The sequence below is a fragment of the Sander vitreus genome, chromosome 1 (genome assembly GCF_031162955.1).
Source record: "Sander vitreus isolate 19-12246 chromosome 1, sanVit1, whole genome shotgun sequence".
Classification (NCBI taxonomy): domain Eukaryota; kingdom Metazoa; phylum Chordata; class Actinopteri; order Perciformes; family Percidae; genus Sander; species Sander vitreus.
The window spans coordinates 36,716,634-36,735,853 of NC_135855.1; the positions used below are offsets into that span (position 1 = coordinate 36,716,634).

The following is a 19,220-nucleotide window of genomic DNA, read 5'->3' on the forward strand; positions in this document are numbered from 1 at the left end:
CAGGATATTAGCAACGTCTATTGTAAGCATATTAGCGTCAGCATCTGGCTCAAAGCATCACTGTGTGGCTGTAATCTCCTTTGGTCCTTACCCCAGGTCAGTGAGTGGCGGCTTGTCTCGACCTCTCCTGTAGCACAGGAAGATCTGGGGTGCCATGAGGCCGCCATTGTTAAGATCAGCCGAATGGCCTGTTGGGGTTTCCTCTACGCAGGTGAACCCTGGCGGCACCTCCTCGCCCGTCGAGCGGATCACCACCGCCACATCCGTAATGGGCGCCTTCGGCTTGGCCGTCTTGTGGCAGACGTCGTCAAAGTGGATCTCCTGGTCCAACGGCTTGGAACAGTCCGTCAGACCGGCCACCACAAAGTAGTCGGCTACACGAGGGCCTTTGTCCTCCATCATCTCCCATCCCCGCCGGCTGCCTGCACGGCGACAGAGCAAGAGAGACAAAGAGACATAGAAAGGGAGACAGGGAGAGGAAGAGAGGGGAGATTGATTTTCAATGTGGTAGCAGGACTTGCGTCCTTGCTATGGCAGTAAAATAAAGTCTGACAGTTATAAATCTTACTAGGGGGAGGGGTCAGAAGAAGGGCAAATAGAAAAGAGAGGGTACAATGTGAGGAGGAGAGGGGCTACGATTCGGTCCTGACAGCCATTTTCAGTTTAGGCGGATAGCTGACGGTCTTTGACCAGATTGACTTGCTAAAGGTTCAGCTTTCACAAAACACATTGCTCTGAACAGGACAGCGCATTTGTTGGTGTTGAGGGTTTTGAACCTCTCTCTCGCAATTCTAAAAACTGAAACAGCACAGTCTGGCTGGCTACACAGCACTTTTAGAAGTTTTAAAAAGGAAGCAGTGAGGTGTTTCTTCACACTTGACATTCTGCCTCAATTACAGGCCGGTCCCACATAAAAAAAAGAACTGCTTATTAGAAGCTTTGTGGTATCATGGAGCCTATAAAGCAGGTTGATAAAAGCCAAACAGTAGTTTCCTTAATCTGTCCTAAGAAGGGCATGTCCTGACTGCACAACACCAGCTTCACTTTCTGAAGAAGCACAGGCTTAAGTAATACATTTTCTTTTAATCATTTTTCAATAAGGTTGAATAAAATCTGCAACTAATCAAAAGCTGCTTTGAATGAATAGATGTTTTTTCTTGCTTCATTATCACAATTATGCTCATATGTTGTAGGAAAAATAAGCCTGCCATACTGACATACAGCTGTGATCATTTCAGTCGGGCAACAGTTCATACGGTGAATCTCCAAACAACCGAGGGAGATTACCACCTTGTGAGGATAGCTTGTAAAGTCCAGTGATTGATCCAGCTTGCTGTGTCGTGATCACAGTGCCATTTCAAGAAAAAGTCAGGACCACTAAGGTAAGCGCCTCAGGCAAAACTCCTAAAAAGTTTGGGGCAAAGACACAACTGAGAACAGAATTAATGGTGTGAGGTGAAACTATGAGATATCTATAAAGAGCAGCCACTGGAGGCTTTGCTTTTGAATTTGTGTTGCTGCCTCCTTGATTTGATTTTTAAGCAGATTTGGTTCCAGATTTGGTGCAATTTGAAGTATAAAAAAGTTGAAATACATTTGCATTACGAACTGATTTGTACCACAAAATGTATCACTTATGTCAATGGTCGCACCAGACTAGGCATAGGCCGGTTACAAGGTATACCGCGGCTTGAAAAAGTCAAAACCACTAACATTTTCTGTCATACCATTCCTAAGGTATGAACTGTTTTTTATGGGTCTTAAAAGGACAGAAAGCGCAGTTTAGAAATCCCTCTCCCACTGCCAGTGTGCTGAAGGTTTTCATACCGTCAGAATCTCATACCGGCCCATGCCTACACCAGACTTTTGTATTGCTTCTGGCAGTGTGTTCACGTTCTTACTGATCAAAGAAATGCTACATTTTCCTCTCCAAGAACACAAAGATGAAAAATAAATCAGTTTCCAAGATCACTTACTGTGACCCACAAGGATGCATATGTATAAATGACAACTCAAAGAAAAACTGTGAATAGGATAAAAATTAAAAATGGTTCTCCTTTGCCATTTTCTACCTGATTATTTTCAGTCTACAAACATTATTGCCTGGCGCCCAAACCCTGATGTGGCAGCATGTGGCTAAAGAGAAATTATGTAATATTCTTCTCATCTCGTCTTGACAAAGCAGGTCTACACTTTGCATAAAAGGAACAAAGAAATATTGTGAGTTTTGTTTTACAGTGGACTCTCTTTCTTTGGCAGCCTCTGGGTGTGGTGGTGTAAAGTCTTAGTCGGCCTCAGTGACCAGATTCATCACTCAATCTCTTGACACTCGAGCCTCTGGGACACGAGTTGGTCTCTGTGGGTTAAAATGAAACTTTACCCCTGCCAGTGCTCTCGCTCTTCTCCTGCTCAGTCGTGCAAAAACACAAGAACACACTGGGTTCATGACAGCTGTAATCAGGAAGTGTGGGAAATGTGTACCTGCACAGCAAGTATGCAGATTGAATGTAAGAAACAGGACACGATTCAAACATGTCTTTAAGTTTTCATACAAAACAGAATAGTGCACAGATGGCTGTTTTAGATCTTTAAAAGATTCCCAAGTTGGTGACACAGTCAGCAATACTTTCTCACCCTGACAGCCGTTTCACTGCAAGCAGATTATAATTTAATTCTGAATGATTCAACTGGACAAAGTCTGTGATTCCAACCATATGCAGTAAGAGGGTGTGGGAAGAGAGCCTTAATAAGCAGGGTGTGTTAGCTAGTCTAAATGCGCTGGATCAGGGGAAAGGTAAAAAAGCTGCCAACTCCAGTCTGTGTGATGCTATGCTAGCAGAACCTCAGCCGCCACCACAGCTACATAAACTACTGTTATCACCTCCTTTTACTCTCCTCGCCATCAGAGAGTCAAGAATAGATCAAAGTGAGAAAACCTCTCTCTATTCCGACCTCTACCAGTGAATCTCCTCCATCTGCACAGCAACATTTCACGTCAAAGTGTCCTTCTACACATTTTTGCTGCACTGACTATCAAACAGCACAACTATATTAAAAACAGTCTAGGTATCTTCGATATAAATATCGTGCAGACTGAAACTCTTAAATGGCGAAAGTTCACTTACTAACGGTGGCGGATATAGCTCCTGTAGGTTTTTTTTTTTTTTGACTTGAGCAGCCCGCGTTGGCAGCCTGAGTCCTCAGCGCTCAGTCAAGCAGCGCAACAGAGAGGAGCGCACTGGGAGCAAGACGCCTGAATATAAAATACATTCATATCAAATTTGAATTCTAACACATCACCCATTCACCCCTTACTGTGGACATCGTCATATGCCAATTCAGTAGATATCGCCCAACCATAGTTAGCCGTTTTGAACACAACATTTGGTGGAGAAAATAGTTTGGTTTGCATGAATCTAGCTAAAGCTGTGTTTTTCATTGGTTTAATGAAATGATCTTTGCAGGGTCAACGATGAGCCAAGATTATCTCCAAACAAAGAGCGAAGAGGTTTTCACATCCAGCTACTAACAGATGGTGAGAAAACACTGTGTTCTGGCTCTTCTACTCGCATTACAAATGCATCTCAGCTCATCAATTCTGTCACTGTGAGAAACCCATGAGAAAAAGACAGTCCTTAGTGAGCTTGTTCTCTGTGCCAAGTGATGTCTGGTCAGCCCTGATGAGGCAGAAGAAGTGAGATGAGTGAGGTGGACCTATAGCCTCTGGTCCTTCTCTTCCTCATATGGCACCAGGGCTAATCGCATATATCAAATCTATCTTTATACTGGCAGTGCTCCTGTTATTATCAGCTGGGCAATACATTCTTCAACTAAGATTGACCACATTGACCTCTACGGGCTGCACATCTGCACAGCATCCTGACTCCAAGACCACAGTTTACACTCAACTTCCTGTAACAGCGCAGACTAATAAACGTTCCTGGGACACTTGCATTACAACACATTGGTGTAACACCCAGAGGACAGGATGTAGGACATGTGCTCACTTCTCCTTCAGAAATGTTTATTCAGGACTGAACACAATGCAAAATACACAAAATACAAAAAGCGAGTCCTCTCTCATTTCAAATGAAAACAGGTCCACTGCGGCACTCATGCAAGTTGAAACAGAGACGGATTAGCTTCGCTTCACATCTTCACATCTAAACTCATTATCATACCGTGCCGGAACGCGGATTGTTTTTGTATAATAATTCAAACTTTAATCAACATTGTGTCTGCTTTTGGAAGGAGCTCCAGAATAACTGTGGAATGAGGAAAACAACAGCAAGTAAAAGAGGAAATGAAAAGTGGTGGGACAAACACACACATTCCTATTGCACCTTCACATGTGCTTACAACACTCTGCCATTAAAAGCCTGCATGTGTCTGGAAAGGCTGACAGGCTGGCAGACAGCCTGAAGAAGAGGTGCGACATTGATGAAAGTTTTTTTGCGTGTGTGCAAGCACGAGGTCCTGGGGTCACATTCTTGTATTTCACGGGCATAATGAAAGACAGCAACTAATGGTCAACATGTGTGGTTTCGTCAAAAGCAGGACAATCACATGAAATGGCTACGCCAATCTAAGTTCAATTGTTCTCCATTTAAAACATATTAAAAGCATATGTAGTCCTTCTAAAGACTATAACATCAATGTATAATAAAAGAAGCCGTGGAATTACACAGGGTGTCGGCCAATACTGCGGCTATCTCGTTTCTTGCACATGCCTGCAGTTTTATTGACCCAGAGGGATTTTGCATGAGACTCTAATGACCAAAGAAACTGACGGTATTGGAGGGTATTGTTTCATGGAACATAGCAAGTACAGTTAATTCCTCACTTTGTATAAAACTGTAACAACAGAAAAAGATGTTGACCTAATTTATTGCAGTCCCATGGAGGCGAAGCAGTGGAGAGCTCTGCAGTGTCACCTCCCCGTTAGGCCACAGAGCCACATGACCGGCCAAAGAATGATACTCATCCCTGCCATGCTGTCAGCCTGCTAAAAATACAAAGCAAACCAAAGCAGCAGTATTGTGGCACACGTTACATAAGGATATATATATATATATATATAGTGCATATGTGGGACAATCCTAAACTCCCACTGACATCCAACCGCCTCTATTGTCTCTGCCTGCCCTATATTTCAAGAAGACAACAACATTGCTGAGTTCACGATGGAAACAGAGCAGGTGACTGAGAATAGAAAATTAATTCTAGATTTCACATTTGCTACTTTCACTAAGCCATCAGTCAATCTTCTTTTAAAAAGGTGAGTGTGAGGATTATTGGGTTACACAACAAAGACTGATCCACTGAGAGACCAGAGGCCCGTTTCAGGAAGGAGGTTTAACAAACTCTGGGTTGATTTACCCTGAGTTTTCGGTTCCAGAACAGCTGATATAAGTTGGTTCAATCAACTCAGAGTAGGTTGACTCAGAGTTAAGTGCGTGCACCACCACTATAGAAAGGCAGCATGAATGGAGCCATGATACTACGATTCACCATGGTAACTCTCGGCGGAAATACTCATGCGCACATACAGCGAGTTTTCCTTAAAAAGGCAACGCAGCGGCTGCTGCAAAAGAGAGAGAATTTGTTACCGCTCTTTCTGAAACAGGGCTGGAGTTACCTCTCTCTCTCAGGTTTGATTAACCTCTCTTTCTGAAACAGAAAGTTTCCCTCATCTCAGGGTTAACAAACTGAAAACGGATCCCATGCTGCACCGACACAATGATAAAACCCAGAAAACACTCGATTTCATATTTATACAAATTGTTCAGTCTGTGCAGAAACAGTTACCTTACCGATTTACAAATTTAAAAAAATATATATGTTTTTTTTTTTTTACCCAGACAGCCTTGTATGTAGGTGTATCAAAGTAATGAGATGGCATAACAGGGTGAAACACGCATCCATTGTGTATGTAGTCATGCACAGATCATTACTGGATTCCCTCCCAGGAACTGCATCCAAAAGATGCAGAGCTGTGACTCACACCGTGCCTGACACATAAGAAATCTGCATCACCACTTAAGTGTTCTAATCCAAATATCTTAATGTTCTGGCTGCCCTACTTCTCCCCTGGCAGACAGACCTGGAATGGAAAGCTTGACTTGGTCTTGAGGTAAACGCCCAGAGAGAAGTCACACAACTGATTCCTCCCAGCATAAAAAGTTGTGAATATATAAAAGAGGATGTGCTGATGCCAAAAGCCTCTTTAAAAAAGGTCACTGGAACTGGAGCCTTTCAGAGTTCCTGAGGCATAATATTTATGTGTTTCTGAATCATTTATGAAATGCGTTTGTTCAGCACAAATGCCTTAAGACAAGGTTTACCCAAGACTTTGCAGACCATTTGTCTTCGTAAAGCTGTAATCAGCATTTGACTAAGAGTGCCCTAACGATGTGGTTAGCTTGCTTTAAAGATTCTGACACAGCACAGCTGGATGCACAAATGATCTGATAGTCGACAGTAATCACGCAGGGTAGAGAGCGATGTGGGAGAAAAGTGGAAAAGCACCACAGGCCCAGAAACTTTAAACTGAAGGGCCTGGTGCCAAAGCCGTAGACAAAGCGTCCCAGCCCAAACTCACTAACTTATAACCACAGCAGGAGTTCGATAAGATGTCCAGACCGAACAGCCCTCCAGTCGCTTCCACAAGGTTTTTGTTTCAGCAAACGTGACAGAGGAACGATTTCCAGCTGTCTCGAGCTCACGAGGACTGGGGGCCAATGAAACTCGCCAAAGGGACTCTCGTGCGAGGCAAGAGTGGCCCAGTCGCTGCTCTCGGCTCCAGCTGTATAGACATCCAGCACAGAGACGGCCACAGCAGGGCAGACACGTGGAGGATCTGAAAAGGAATGTGCTCAAGAACATAAACACAAGCCAGTAGGAAGCCTCACTAGCCAAGCATCTGGTTCTAGTTAGCCCAGAGGGATGGGCATTTGGCCCTTATGGTTTTTTAGCAGCATTAAGTCATATAACATTTTGGAGGAAAGATGACCCACTGTTCCACGTTTCTGCAGCCAAACATCGTAGGTTGTTTTCACACCAGCGATTTTTTTTTGTCCGGTTAAATCCTCTCTGGTTCGTTTTTTGGTCTTGGTGCTATTTCTTTCTTCTTTTCTTTTTGAGGGCTTTTTTTCCCTTTTATTTCAGAGTGACAGTGGATAGACAGGAAAGGTGGGAGAGAGATGGGGGATGACACGCATCAAAGGGCCGCAGGTCGGATTGGAACCCAGGCCGCTGCAAAGTCCTAAGCCTACATGGGGCGCGTGCACGCTATTACTGGGTGAGCTAGAGGTCGCCCCGTCTTGGTGCTATTTGTTTGGGCAGGTGTGAACACAGTAATCACACTCGGGTGTGGACCAAAACAACCGCGCCGAGACACTTCAGAGGAGGTGGTCTCGGTCTGGAACGAACTCTGGAGCGGTTCGTTTGTGGTGGGAACGTGATCCGAACTCGATACCAGGTGTACTCCGCAAGTTTGAGCTAAACGGCTCATGCAGTCAGGTGTGCTTTGCATTCTGGTATGCGCCAAAGCATACAAACTGTGGCAGCTTGCGTAGTAGCAGTAGCAGCTAGCGGGACGATTGCATAGCAATGTTTCTCTCACGGAAACACAGAACTCCAGAACACAGGACCTTCTTCCTGTGTCCATCTGACCAATCAGCGGAGTGTACATTCTCACGTGGTTTGCAGTGATGCATGGTGGTTCGGATTTTTCTAAACTTTTTTCTTACTTAACCGAAACATGGGAAAATGCTCCAAATTTACAAACCCATCAACTGATTTGGACTAGAGCAAACAAACTATAGGTGTGAAAACGCCCTTAGACACACCTGAGTGAAATGGAGTTATTGCTGGTCAGGACATCACTGCATCTTAGAACCTTCCAGCTTCCAAAACAACACATAAACAGAGGAATGGGCAACGACATTTAGTCAGCCTTTGCCAGCTTTGTTTGTGTTTTAGAAATGTTTGCATATTTACTGTTGGTACTGCAGGAAATGTATTCATGGCTACTGTTGCTCAATCAGCAGAGAGTTGGGAGTTTTTTTTCCATTGAACACAATGATTTTTAAACACACTGCACACTGGCACTGGGAGAGGGATTTCTAAACTGCACTTTCTGTATGAATGTATTTTATTGGTTGTTGCAGTGACTTTTTCAAACCGTGACTTTTTATACCTTGAAACCGGTCACCGGTTAAGTAAGTCAATCTTATCTTACAACAACCCGTCATTTAGGCAGCTTTCCATGTTCTAACAAGGTAACTATAAACATGGTGTTGACCCACAGATATGATATTGTTTTGGGCCAATTAGTGTCAAAAAGAAAATGGACTGATAGGTGTATAATTCTTTTAGCTTTGAGCAAAGCCCAGTCAGCGGTGCAAAGGTGCAATGTGTAATGCCACAGCCCAGTACTGAGATTCATACTCCCAGGTCTTGTCTCTGCTTTTAAAGCTCTTTAAGATGCAGTATGCAAAAGACGGATCCAGAGATACAAATACATTAGGTGGTCATTTGTGGATTTTAGAGTCCTTTATGACCACAATATGGAAAATGTACCAACATCACATTTAATGCTCTACCAGGATGTTAGACCACAGTTGTACCTTGTGTTGAAAACCGAATAATTGCACACAGACTTCAGAATGATCATATTTCAGGGCAAATGATCAAACATTGAGACTGCGGCACACAGAGAGCTGAATTTGCTTTGCAGCTTATATCGATCTGTGCCAAAGGTCACAATACATACAGGGTTTACCGAGTTGACTGCAATGGACCCAGACTACAGGCCAGCGTTCATGATGAAACAGCATCTGGTCAGATTCAGGGTCAGTTTGCTGTGACACATTGTTGACAGTCGTTGGCTGGCTCCAAATAGCTGATTTCATTAATATTATAAAATAATAGCTGATAACTGTGACAAAGGGGTGAATTATGATATAAATGCAATACTTTTCATACACCTGGCAACACTGATAGAACTGGACGTTGTAACCAGACTACGGCCTATGGTTGTACCCCACATGATGAGATTAAAGAAGTTTGAAGTAGCAGGCGTCAGGATCACTTTGGATAAAGGAGTCATGAATTATCAGACCCATTTCTTTCTGCTTGCAGGATGTCAGCAGACTTAGATTAACCAGTTTACATTACAATCTCAAAGAGCCTTTTGGGGGAGATGGCTTAAAGCGGCTCAAATATATTTAGGCAGGTTTTTGTGAAGGTTTTGCTGAAAATTATCTGAGAACTGATGCTGGGAGATGAAGGCTTTACTTCAAAATTCCAAGACAGTACTTATTATCAACATCTCTTTGGTGTTGATACAGATTACATTTACAGCTATACAAAGTCAACAAAATGCCTTTGGGAAACAAGTATCTTTAACCACAGATGCTTTAATTATTTCCACTCTAGAGGCTTAGAGAAGGCACCACTCTCACCTCCTGAATAACCAAGGAGATGATCTGCCAGGTAACAAAAAGACAAACCCTCTGAAAGGTCTCATTTTTATGACATATCTTTTAAACAAGCATCAAGGTCACAGTACAATGCTGCTTTATTCAATGACGGTGGCAAAAGTTTAGCTGGCGCTTATTTATGCGTGTATAAGAACCTTCCTTGACTTCATATTAAATGAAAAGTTAAGCAAGAGGAGGATGCTCAGGGTCGGGCACTGAGGTTGTCCATTAACACTCACTACTTGCCTTTCCATGAGCTATATGGTTAATTTGAAAGATATTAATGCTGTTAACATAGAAGAGAGGAGAATGAATGGGAAGAGAATGGAAATACCAATGTCAGGGTTAGCAATTTGTGCCCTGCTGGGACTAACCTATACCAAACATGAATATGCTAATGCTACTGTGAGGTGCTTCAGTGTAAAAGCATTAGTAAGCATACCAAGTGTCTCGAAAAACTTAGTACAAGGTGTTGACCTAAAATTTCAAAAGATGTTTTGAAATTCCACTCAGAGCAATCTTTCTATCTTGGTATGAGTGGAGGACTGTGATGTGTTTGTTGTGGATAATTAAGCACAGACAGTGATGGATGGTGATGCAGCACCAAGAGACGACTTTACCTGCAAGCAACTGATCCTATTAACATCCCTAACTCATTACATCTAGAGAAAAGAAAAGAAAGTAAAGACAATAAGCTTTGAACAAGTTTGGGCATAGACTGTCAGACTTAGGGTGAGAAGCTCAGTCATCCGCGAGGAACTTGGAGTAGAGCCGCTGCTCCTTTGCGTCGAAAGGAGCCAGTTGAGGTGGTTTGGGCGTCTGGTAAGGATGCCCCCTGGGCGCCTCCCTAGGGAGGTGTTCCAGGCAAGTTCCAGCTGGGAGGAGGCCTCGGGGAAGACCCAGGACTAGGTGGAGGGACTATATCTCCAACCTGGCCTGGGAACGCCTCAGGATCCCCCAGTCTAAGCTGGTTAATGTTGCTCGGGAAAGGGAAGTTTGGGGTCCCCTGCTGGAGCTGCTGCCCCCGCGACCTGAACACGGATAAGCGGACGAAGATGGATGGATGGATGAATGGATGGATGGATGGATGGATGCATGCATAGACTAAAAGGTTCCTCATCAGCTCCAGCATTTGACCCGTTTCTTGTCCATCTCATGGAACAAATAACCATTTCTACAAATCTATCTACATGACTCAGGGAGACAAATGTGACGCATGTCAATGCAATAGCCCAACCAATAATGGATTTTTGAGGCCAATGTTGACACCAATATTTTAGTTTTTTTTTTAAATCTAATAACAATATATCCGCTGGTGTTTTTGCATAAACAGGCCTACATAATATTAACATAACCATTCCCATAAATTAGTTTCGTAAAGAATTGTGACCATGATGTGTACCAAACAGGATATTTTAATGTTGGACAAACTATGCAGTGGCTGCACTGTTTCTAAATTACCTAGAACATATTTTAGCATTGCTTTTTTATTACTATATGTGCATTTTATGCCCTGTATTACTGTAGATAACACCTGTAAATCTGACAGGAAACAAAGAAAAGACAATGGTCCCCAGCCGGACTCAAATGTTGCAGTTCATTGTTGGCTTCTTGACCTCCTCTAAGCAATCTGCATTTAAGTATTTTTGTACTGTAATTTCTTATCGGCCAACATACTCACTAATACCAATATACCTGCAATAAGCTAATAACAGTGAATATATTTGTCACCCTGGCAAATTCATCCGTCTAGATCCAGACAATACGCAACCCCGTGAAAGTTTTATGCTCTTAATCTATATTTTCTGATGTGTGCAAAGTGAACCATAATCTCCAAGGGCACCCACTGAAATCTCCTACTTTATATTAACTAAATCAATGATGATTGATCAAGGCTTTCAGTTTCACTTTGGGCACATAGAGATACAGGAGGCAGGCAAAGTAATATAAACTAATCAACAGCTTTATAATAAACTTGGAGCCTCTTTGAAAATCATTTTTGGTCCATTGAATTTTTGATTAGGGCTGCAACTAACGATTCTTTTTATCGTTGATGAATCTGTTGATTAGTTTCTTGATTAATCGATTAGTTGCTTGGTCTACAAAATGTCAGAAAATGGTGAAAAATGTCGATCAGTGTTTCCCAAAGCCCAGGATGACGTCCTCAAATGTCTCGTTTTGTCCACAACTCGAAGATATTCAGTTTACTGTCATAGAGGAGTGAAGAAACTAGAAAATATTCACATTTAAGAAGCTGCAATCAACAACGAAGATAGAGGAGATGTGTTCGATAAGATATGGTAGGGCTGTGCAATTAATTGATATTTGATCGTGATTACGATTTCTGCTCTTAACGATCCCAAAAACAGAGTAATCAAGAAAAATGATTATTTTGCACATTACGTTTTGCAAGTCAACTCTTATTTTGTCCTGTGTTCTGAATGGAGAGAAAAAAGCTCAAACGGGAAAAGTATTAGAAGGGAAATTTCACAGTTCAAGGTGTTTTCACTGTTGATTTGTTAAACTGTTTTACTTAGTTTTTTTAAATTCAAGAATTACAACATCTTTCCAAAAGTCAATGACTAATCGTGATTTCAATATTGACCAAAATAATCGTGATTATGATTCTTTCCATAATCGAGCAGCCCTAAGATATGGGACCCTGTACTGATTCTTTGAGGGGCAGGCTGCAGATGTTATTTAGTGTCCCACTGTATATTTATGTATATGGGTATGTGTGTACCTTTTTTTTGGTCCATTTTCTTGCACTCTTCGATGTCCACTTCTTGTCCTTTTGACATGACACCCTTTTTGTTACTTAATTTTCGACCATATTTGACCAAATACTGATGTGCTATGTTCTGTTTGTTGTGTAATTGTATTATTGTTCTATGCACTTATTTCTAAAAGCAATAAACATATTTAAAAAAGAAAAAAAGAAGAAGAAAAAAAAAGAAGCTGGAATCAGAGAATTTTATCATTAATCGATTAATCTTTGCAGCTCTATTTCTGATATGGTCAGGTTTGTGAAGACAGTTGGTCGCTGTCCTTTGATGTGGATGGACACAAATGTCAATAACACTTACTCACCGCTAACATCTCATTATCTGGTATCAGATAGGAGCAAGACTGGACGATATGTTGCACGCAGTCATTTCAGTGAGGCTGTGGTTCAGGTGTATTGGTGGTTTGAGGTAAAGGATGTTGTTTTTCTAACATTCCATCTGAACTTCATGTTCCACCTGCTAAATGCTCCTCTGCAGCAATACCGGGTGAAAATGCACTCCAAGGTCATATTTCAGTATACAGAATATATCAAGGTAAACACTGGGATCACAATCCCTAGGCTAAGACCCTATACAGGAGGTTACCACCCTGGCTCTGTGTACAGTATTAGCAAAGGGGCGCGCTAACGCAGAGCCCTGTGGGAATTAAAACCATGGCTCCGGGAAACCTGATCTCACCAACCTGCCTCCTCTTCCAGCCTGATCTTTTAATTCCCTAGTTGGCAGAAAACTGTTCTTAAGGCTGGTATTTTGCTTCAAGACTGATTTGTGATTTGTTAACCTTAGAGTCTGGCAGTTTTGATTTAGTGATGTCTTTAGTCACTCCTGATAGGTGCCCATTTCTGTCTGAATGCTGAGGGGGGAAAAAAGGAAGACAGTGGAGAATAATCCTTTACTCTTGTGAACCCAGTAGACCACACAACAGCAGCAGAATAATGGGAGAGTCAGGCAATTACAGCCTTCACCAGTGGAGCCTCGACTGTGGCAAGCTACATCCAAGATGCCTACATGGAAAATCAGAGTTTAATGTAATAAAAGTTCCCACAACACGACAGCATTGGATTTGCTGTCATGTTGTGTGAATTGCTGCTGCCTTGTAGCGATTCGCTGTTATGTTGTGTGAATTGCTGTCGTGGTTTGCACTTCAGGGCCACCGTACCTATGTAGTTTAACAGCATTTTTAATCAAATTGTGCACCTATTCGAGTCACGAACTTGCACGTCCCTACTGCTCTTTCTGCCAATTTCCTTGCTTAAGTGCTAGGTACTATGTTCTGCATCTAAAACAGTGGTACCACTGGACCTATACTTACTACTTCCCAATCTACCACTTCAGTCTGATCGTCTGTCTGGCTCTCCAAAAGTGCAATCCCTTCCTAAAACTACTCCACTACCTCTGCTGAACCAAACTTGTATTGTACTCAATTCGCACATACTGCAGGGTCGGGCTGCAACTAACGATTAATCTGTATATTATTTTTCTTGATTAGTCGTTTAGTTGTTTGCGCTATAAAAAAGTCAGAAAATCGTGAAAAATGCTGATCAGCGTTTCCCAAAGCCCAAGATGACGTCTTCAAATGTCTTGTTTTGTCCACAACTCAAAGATATTCAGTTTACTGTCATGGAGGAGTGAAGAAACTACAAAATATATACATTTTCATTAAAAAAAAAACTACTCAAACAGATTAATCTATTATCAAAATAGTTGGCAATTAATTTAATAGTTGACAACTAATCGAGTAATCTTTGCAGCTCTACTGCAGACTGCTGCATAAGAGAAAAAGCCCAACAACAACTGAACCGAGTGAGATTGTGTTTTGATGGTCTGACAGATGACTTTGCTAGGAGCTATGAATCTCACTCTAGATGATGAGATCAGTGCCCAGTGACGAAATTCATCTTGCCTAACACCAGATGCCACCCACCAACTGAGGACACATCCCGCCTTTCTCCCTGCAGACAATATTCTTCTGAGCTTACAGCTAAGTAGCGTTTGTGGATGGTCTTCCCTGGGAACATGTAATCCTGTTCTCAGCTGTTCTGCATGCAAATCTATAGCAGCTTTTCGTTTTTGTAGTACAGTGTCTTCTTTTGGCTAACATTGCATAAAAAGGGCAACCACGCTGCCGCTGTGACCTTCACACAATCTCCTGCTTTTATCAGAGATTTATTCACATCACTGAAAAATCAGTGCTGCTTCCAACAAGTCTTGTTACTCAAATATTAGGCATCTATCTAACCATCTGTCCATCCATCCTGCCTCAATACTTCAAAAAAAATCAAAAAACTGAAAACTTGGCACCAGATTTTTGATTTTGTGTATTTTTTAATTGATCAGATAGTAGCCACTTTCATCATTTCTTTCATAATTTGGGTAATTTATTTATTGTTTCATTTAAGCAGTGTACACCTGTTGGTGTTAGGACAACATCAAACAGAAGCATTTAAAAAAAAAAAAAAAAAATTGCTTATTTTTTTATTTTTCTTTATAGAAAATTGTTTTAACTCATATTCAAAGAATAGTAAAGGGTATATTGCTTCTTTACTGAAACAAAGATATTCAGGTATTATAGTAACACCAAAATAGCAAAAAACAGAATTAATTTTTAAAGGCAACCGTTAGCTAGAGCCAAATATGTGATTTTAATGGGCTTACATATCTTAGCATAAATATTTCTATGTGAACAAATCTAAACAGAGCTTCAAACTAATCAGCCAAATTGTTTATTCATTTTTGATAACCTTTTAAAACAAAATATGCCCTTCTACTTAGATGCAAGTTAGACCAAAGTAAAGCATCCGTGTGAAATTGTAGTCCCATGTCCTTGGAAAAAAAAGGAACCCATTCTGTTAGAAACTAACTTAAATTTGGTGATAACCTTCATTAGCTAGACTATAATGTATCCTAATCATTATGAAAATAGACCGTAAGTGTCTGTAGCCTTCGGATCCCAATATTTGACTATTCAGATATTCGTTCATTGGGCATGTAATCGGTTTTGAATTTTGGGATTCAGGTATTTGTTACATGTTGTTTTTAATACTGTACAACAACAGAATCCTTTAAATGAATGCCTTTAATTAAATAGAAAGACAGGCGTTGGAGCGCAGTTTTCCATTTTAGCTCAGTTTGAGAGTTTTTAATGTCTTTCGGGGTGCGGTTGCACAAGTTTTTCTCCTTCTTTGATCTGTGGATAGCTGCTCTGTTTCAACAATGTTAGGCTAAAAACAAAACACGCATGCAGGCTGAAATTCAACCGTGGTGTTCTGTCGGGATTAAGCTATGAGCAGAGGAAAAGTCTGCTAGCCGCTAGGCTGATTTATGCAGTGTAAACACTGAAACGTCCATCTCGGCCGACAACGGAGAAATGTCTGACTTCGTCCCTGGTGTCATCTCTGCTACAGCTTCACCACAAAATAACTCCAGCAAAGCAGTGAACCTAGTCGTATTTTCCCGTCTAAAAGTCTATGAATACCAGACGAGTTTCACAGTGAGAGTGGCCATAGTGAATCCTTCCATGGGCATCCGTAGTGTAGTAGCCTTTGCGCCAACATGCTCCAAGTTTCTAGGCCACTTGAGTCTGCAAAGTATCTTAGTTTTGACTTGTGTTCCACTAAATTAAATCTAACTGTCTTCTGAAAGCCCAATGTACTCTCAAGGCAGGGAAAACGTTGAATCAGATGGGTTTAGGCCATTCGAAGACCGAGAACAACATCACTGCAGACATTTCTCATTCAAGGTTACATCTCAACTCAGTCAGTCCATTACAGACTCGAGGGTCTATTCGATCCAAAGTTTTGCAGACTTCTCTGCATCAGCAGACTGCAGTATCAGACTTCCACTCACTGCAAAAGAAAACCTCCAGTTCAGGCATTTAGCATGTGCGCCTATGCAGAACAAGTTAAAGTGAATGCTAGCAAGCATGAGAGGGGTGAGCACCTTCATTCTATAACTGACAGCTCTATGAAGTGGGACTCTTATTTGCCCACTTTGGTTTTGTTCACCGAATTACGCAAAACGGGAATAACATGCAACTTATGCCTTTAGGTATTAGCACCATCAGTGCCACAGGAGTGGACATTTGGTGTTAGTTAAAAGGTGGACAGCAGGCATTAACCCTGAGGCTGGTGTCAGGATAAAATTAACCGGGGTTACTGAGTGTACCCTGAAGTGTTCCATCAGCCAAGCAGACAACGTCTAGTTGTCTGCTGCCTTGATCTTTTTACTCACTGCCGTAAATCCTCTTCTTCAATGGACCTGCACAAGACTACTACACAGCCCAGTTGAGCAACCTATGCAATCCATGCCATTTGACTCTCGTGGTGCCGTACTTCATTTCAAGCATGACTCTTTTTTCTCTCTGGCATTCCAATAGGGCACCCCTTCTCCCCTCCGAACATGAACAGACATGGCAATAAGACAAAACACAAACATCCTGTCCATCATGTGCACAACAACAGAATCTCACCTTGAGAAATTCCATGATATGTGAAGAGACCGTTGAATGAAAAGCACACAAAAAAAGACAAACAGGCAGATAATTTACAGGATTATAGTGTAGGTTACCTTTCTGGAATGTGGAGTTGTGGTTTTCAAATGACAGACTTGAGAGTATTTCTGTCACATATGATTTGACAAGACTTGTCTCTGTCCAGAGAGTGCATGTGCGACACCACTAAACGATGCATAGGGAATTTTTGAGGGGGGGGGAGTAAACAATCAGAATGTAAAACCCTGATGGCAGCCGTCACCATCAGACAGGAGCAGTGGACTAACAACTCAAGTGGACTCCGGATGTTTTTCCCTTTCTGCAGCTCAGTTTGCTCAGACAGACATATCTGTAGTGATGCGCCACAATACAACTGAAAGCATCCCCCAAACTTACACATTAGTGACTGTACTGTATATCTGCAAGGCTGCATCTACTCACCCCCCTTTTCCCCAGTGATGAACTCTCTACATTTTGCTTTACAACACCAGTGACGGCTTAAAAAACCCTATCAAAACCACTGACAGCCTTATTATAGTCTGGCCCATATCTGGTTGCAGTCTCTAATTTGTCATCCTGATTGTCTATACTGTCATTTTATTATGTTGGTCTATTCTGTGCACATATCTATTGCACGTCTGTCTGTCCAGGGACTATTGATCTTCCTGAGGTTTCTTCCATTTTCCCCCGTTAAATGTTTTTGTGGGGGGTAGTAGTCGTATGCTGTACAGGTTGTAAATCCCCTTGATGTAAATGTGCGATTTGTGATATCGTGCTATATATTTATTCCCATCAAATTCTTCACAAAACATGACATAACCTCATGAAATGACTCTCCTTTGCACATGTTGTGCCCTCGCCTAAATTACCAGGTTAAGCCAGAGGAAATTTCTGGGACACAAAGTACAAACTGAACAACCTAAAATATCCCCAGGCAAGGAGGGTGTACACGGAGAGGGTAGCTAGTGTTTTGGGGTTATTTTTGGTCCTTAACGACAGGCATGCTAGCGGGTAAAACTGACATATCACCGGATGACTACAAGTTTAATGTGGCGTGACTAGTGTTTCGTTTACACGCAGCACAAGTGACTAAAATATTCACAAATCGGCGTTTAATTGCAAACAACCTGTGGCACTTATCTTTAGGAATGAACTAGCGGTAAAGCATGGAAGGCATCGGGTCAAACGAAATGAAGGCAGAATTGTCATTAGCGGCAGTTAAAACACTAAACAAATGTAAACAGAAATACACAACACAAGTGACCTGACAAAGCTAGCATAAGGGATTTCTAGCTTGTTGTAGCACATTAACCAGCAGCTGTTCGGTAAATCCCTCCACAACCAGTCAGCCACTATAACGGTTCATCATCTCGTACTTACCCGCTTGTGGACGTCAATTTAGTCCTCACACACACAACTTCCCCCGGTGTCGTCTACCGGTGCAGTTTCATCACACCACTGTCGTTACCGGGAGGAAAAAAAAAAGGTGAAGTGACGGGCGTTTTTATTTATTGTTTGTCTCAAGAGTTTAACCGTTTGCTCTCCAGCCGAGCGAGGTTTCTGGTCTGTCTGTCAGTCACTGTGCCGTGCCGGCTGTCCGCTCCGCCGCCATCTTGGTTTGTGATGGGAATCCGCGCGCGCGCGCGCACACACACACATACATACACGCACGCACGCGCACACACACAAACACAAACACACACACACACACACACACACACACACACACACACACACACACACACACACACACACCCCCGAGGTGGCAGTTTTACATCACAGCCAGCCTCTCCCAGCAGGAATGATCTCATGTAATCTACCTGATGCTGACAATGCTTGCAGTTATATTATCTCACTATTATCTAATCAATTCATAATTAATTCTTTTTTAATAAAACTGGCCTAATTCGGATCTTGATTAATGACCTCAATGCTCAATACCATTTATAATCAACACATTTGACTAACATGCTGTTTTCTATTTCTAAAGGATAATTAGTAATAGCCATAATTTGCAGTAAATCCCATAATTTCCCCCTGAAGATTACCTGTCTGTCCAGCAGTGGTGGAATGTAACTCTACGTTTACTCAAGTACTGTACTCGTGAGTAAAAAAATGAGGTACTAGTTACTTGACAAAAAGATTTTTTTGCACAAAAAAACATATGAAGTTTAAAAAATATGATGTTTTGTTATAAATTAAACTACCCAACAGTAGCCTATATGGCCAGGCTACAATATTTCTCAATATTTTCACTATTTTTAAAACCAAACAATCAATCGTTTTATGGAGAAAATAATCAGCAGATTAACCCATAATCAAAATAATCATTATGCTTTTACATCAATGCATGAGTAGAAATAATAATCTAGAGCCTAATATATAATAGTGTAACAGTCACAGGGGACATTGTTCTGCATTAAGTACTTTTTACTTTAAAAAATTATCTAAATACTTCCT

At 41.7% G+C, this 19,220-nt stretch overlaps 1 protein-coding gene across 1 annotated transcript in view; it reads right to left on the reverse strand.

Moving 5' to 3' along the window:
- The window catches only part of LOC144520280 (C-myc promoter-binding protein-like), a 90,242-nt gene extending 71,877 nt beyond the window's left edge, over positions 1-18,365 (reverse strand). Inside the window, exons 1-2 of the mRNA XM_078253950.1 lie at positions 18,141-18,365; positions 92-422 (exon numbers count right to left, since the gene is read on the reverse strand). Of these exons, the coding sequence (XP_078110076.1) occupies positions 92-402 (311 nt within the window). The 5' untranslated portion in view covers positions 403-422; positions 18,141-18,365. The remainder of the gene's footprint in view (positions 1-91; positions 423-18,140) is intronic.
- Positions 18,366-19,220: the final 855 nt, after the last annotated feature.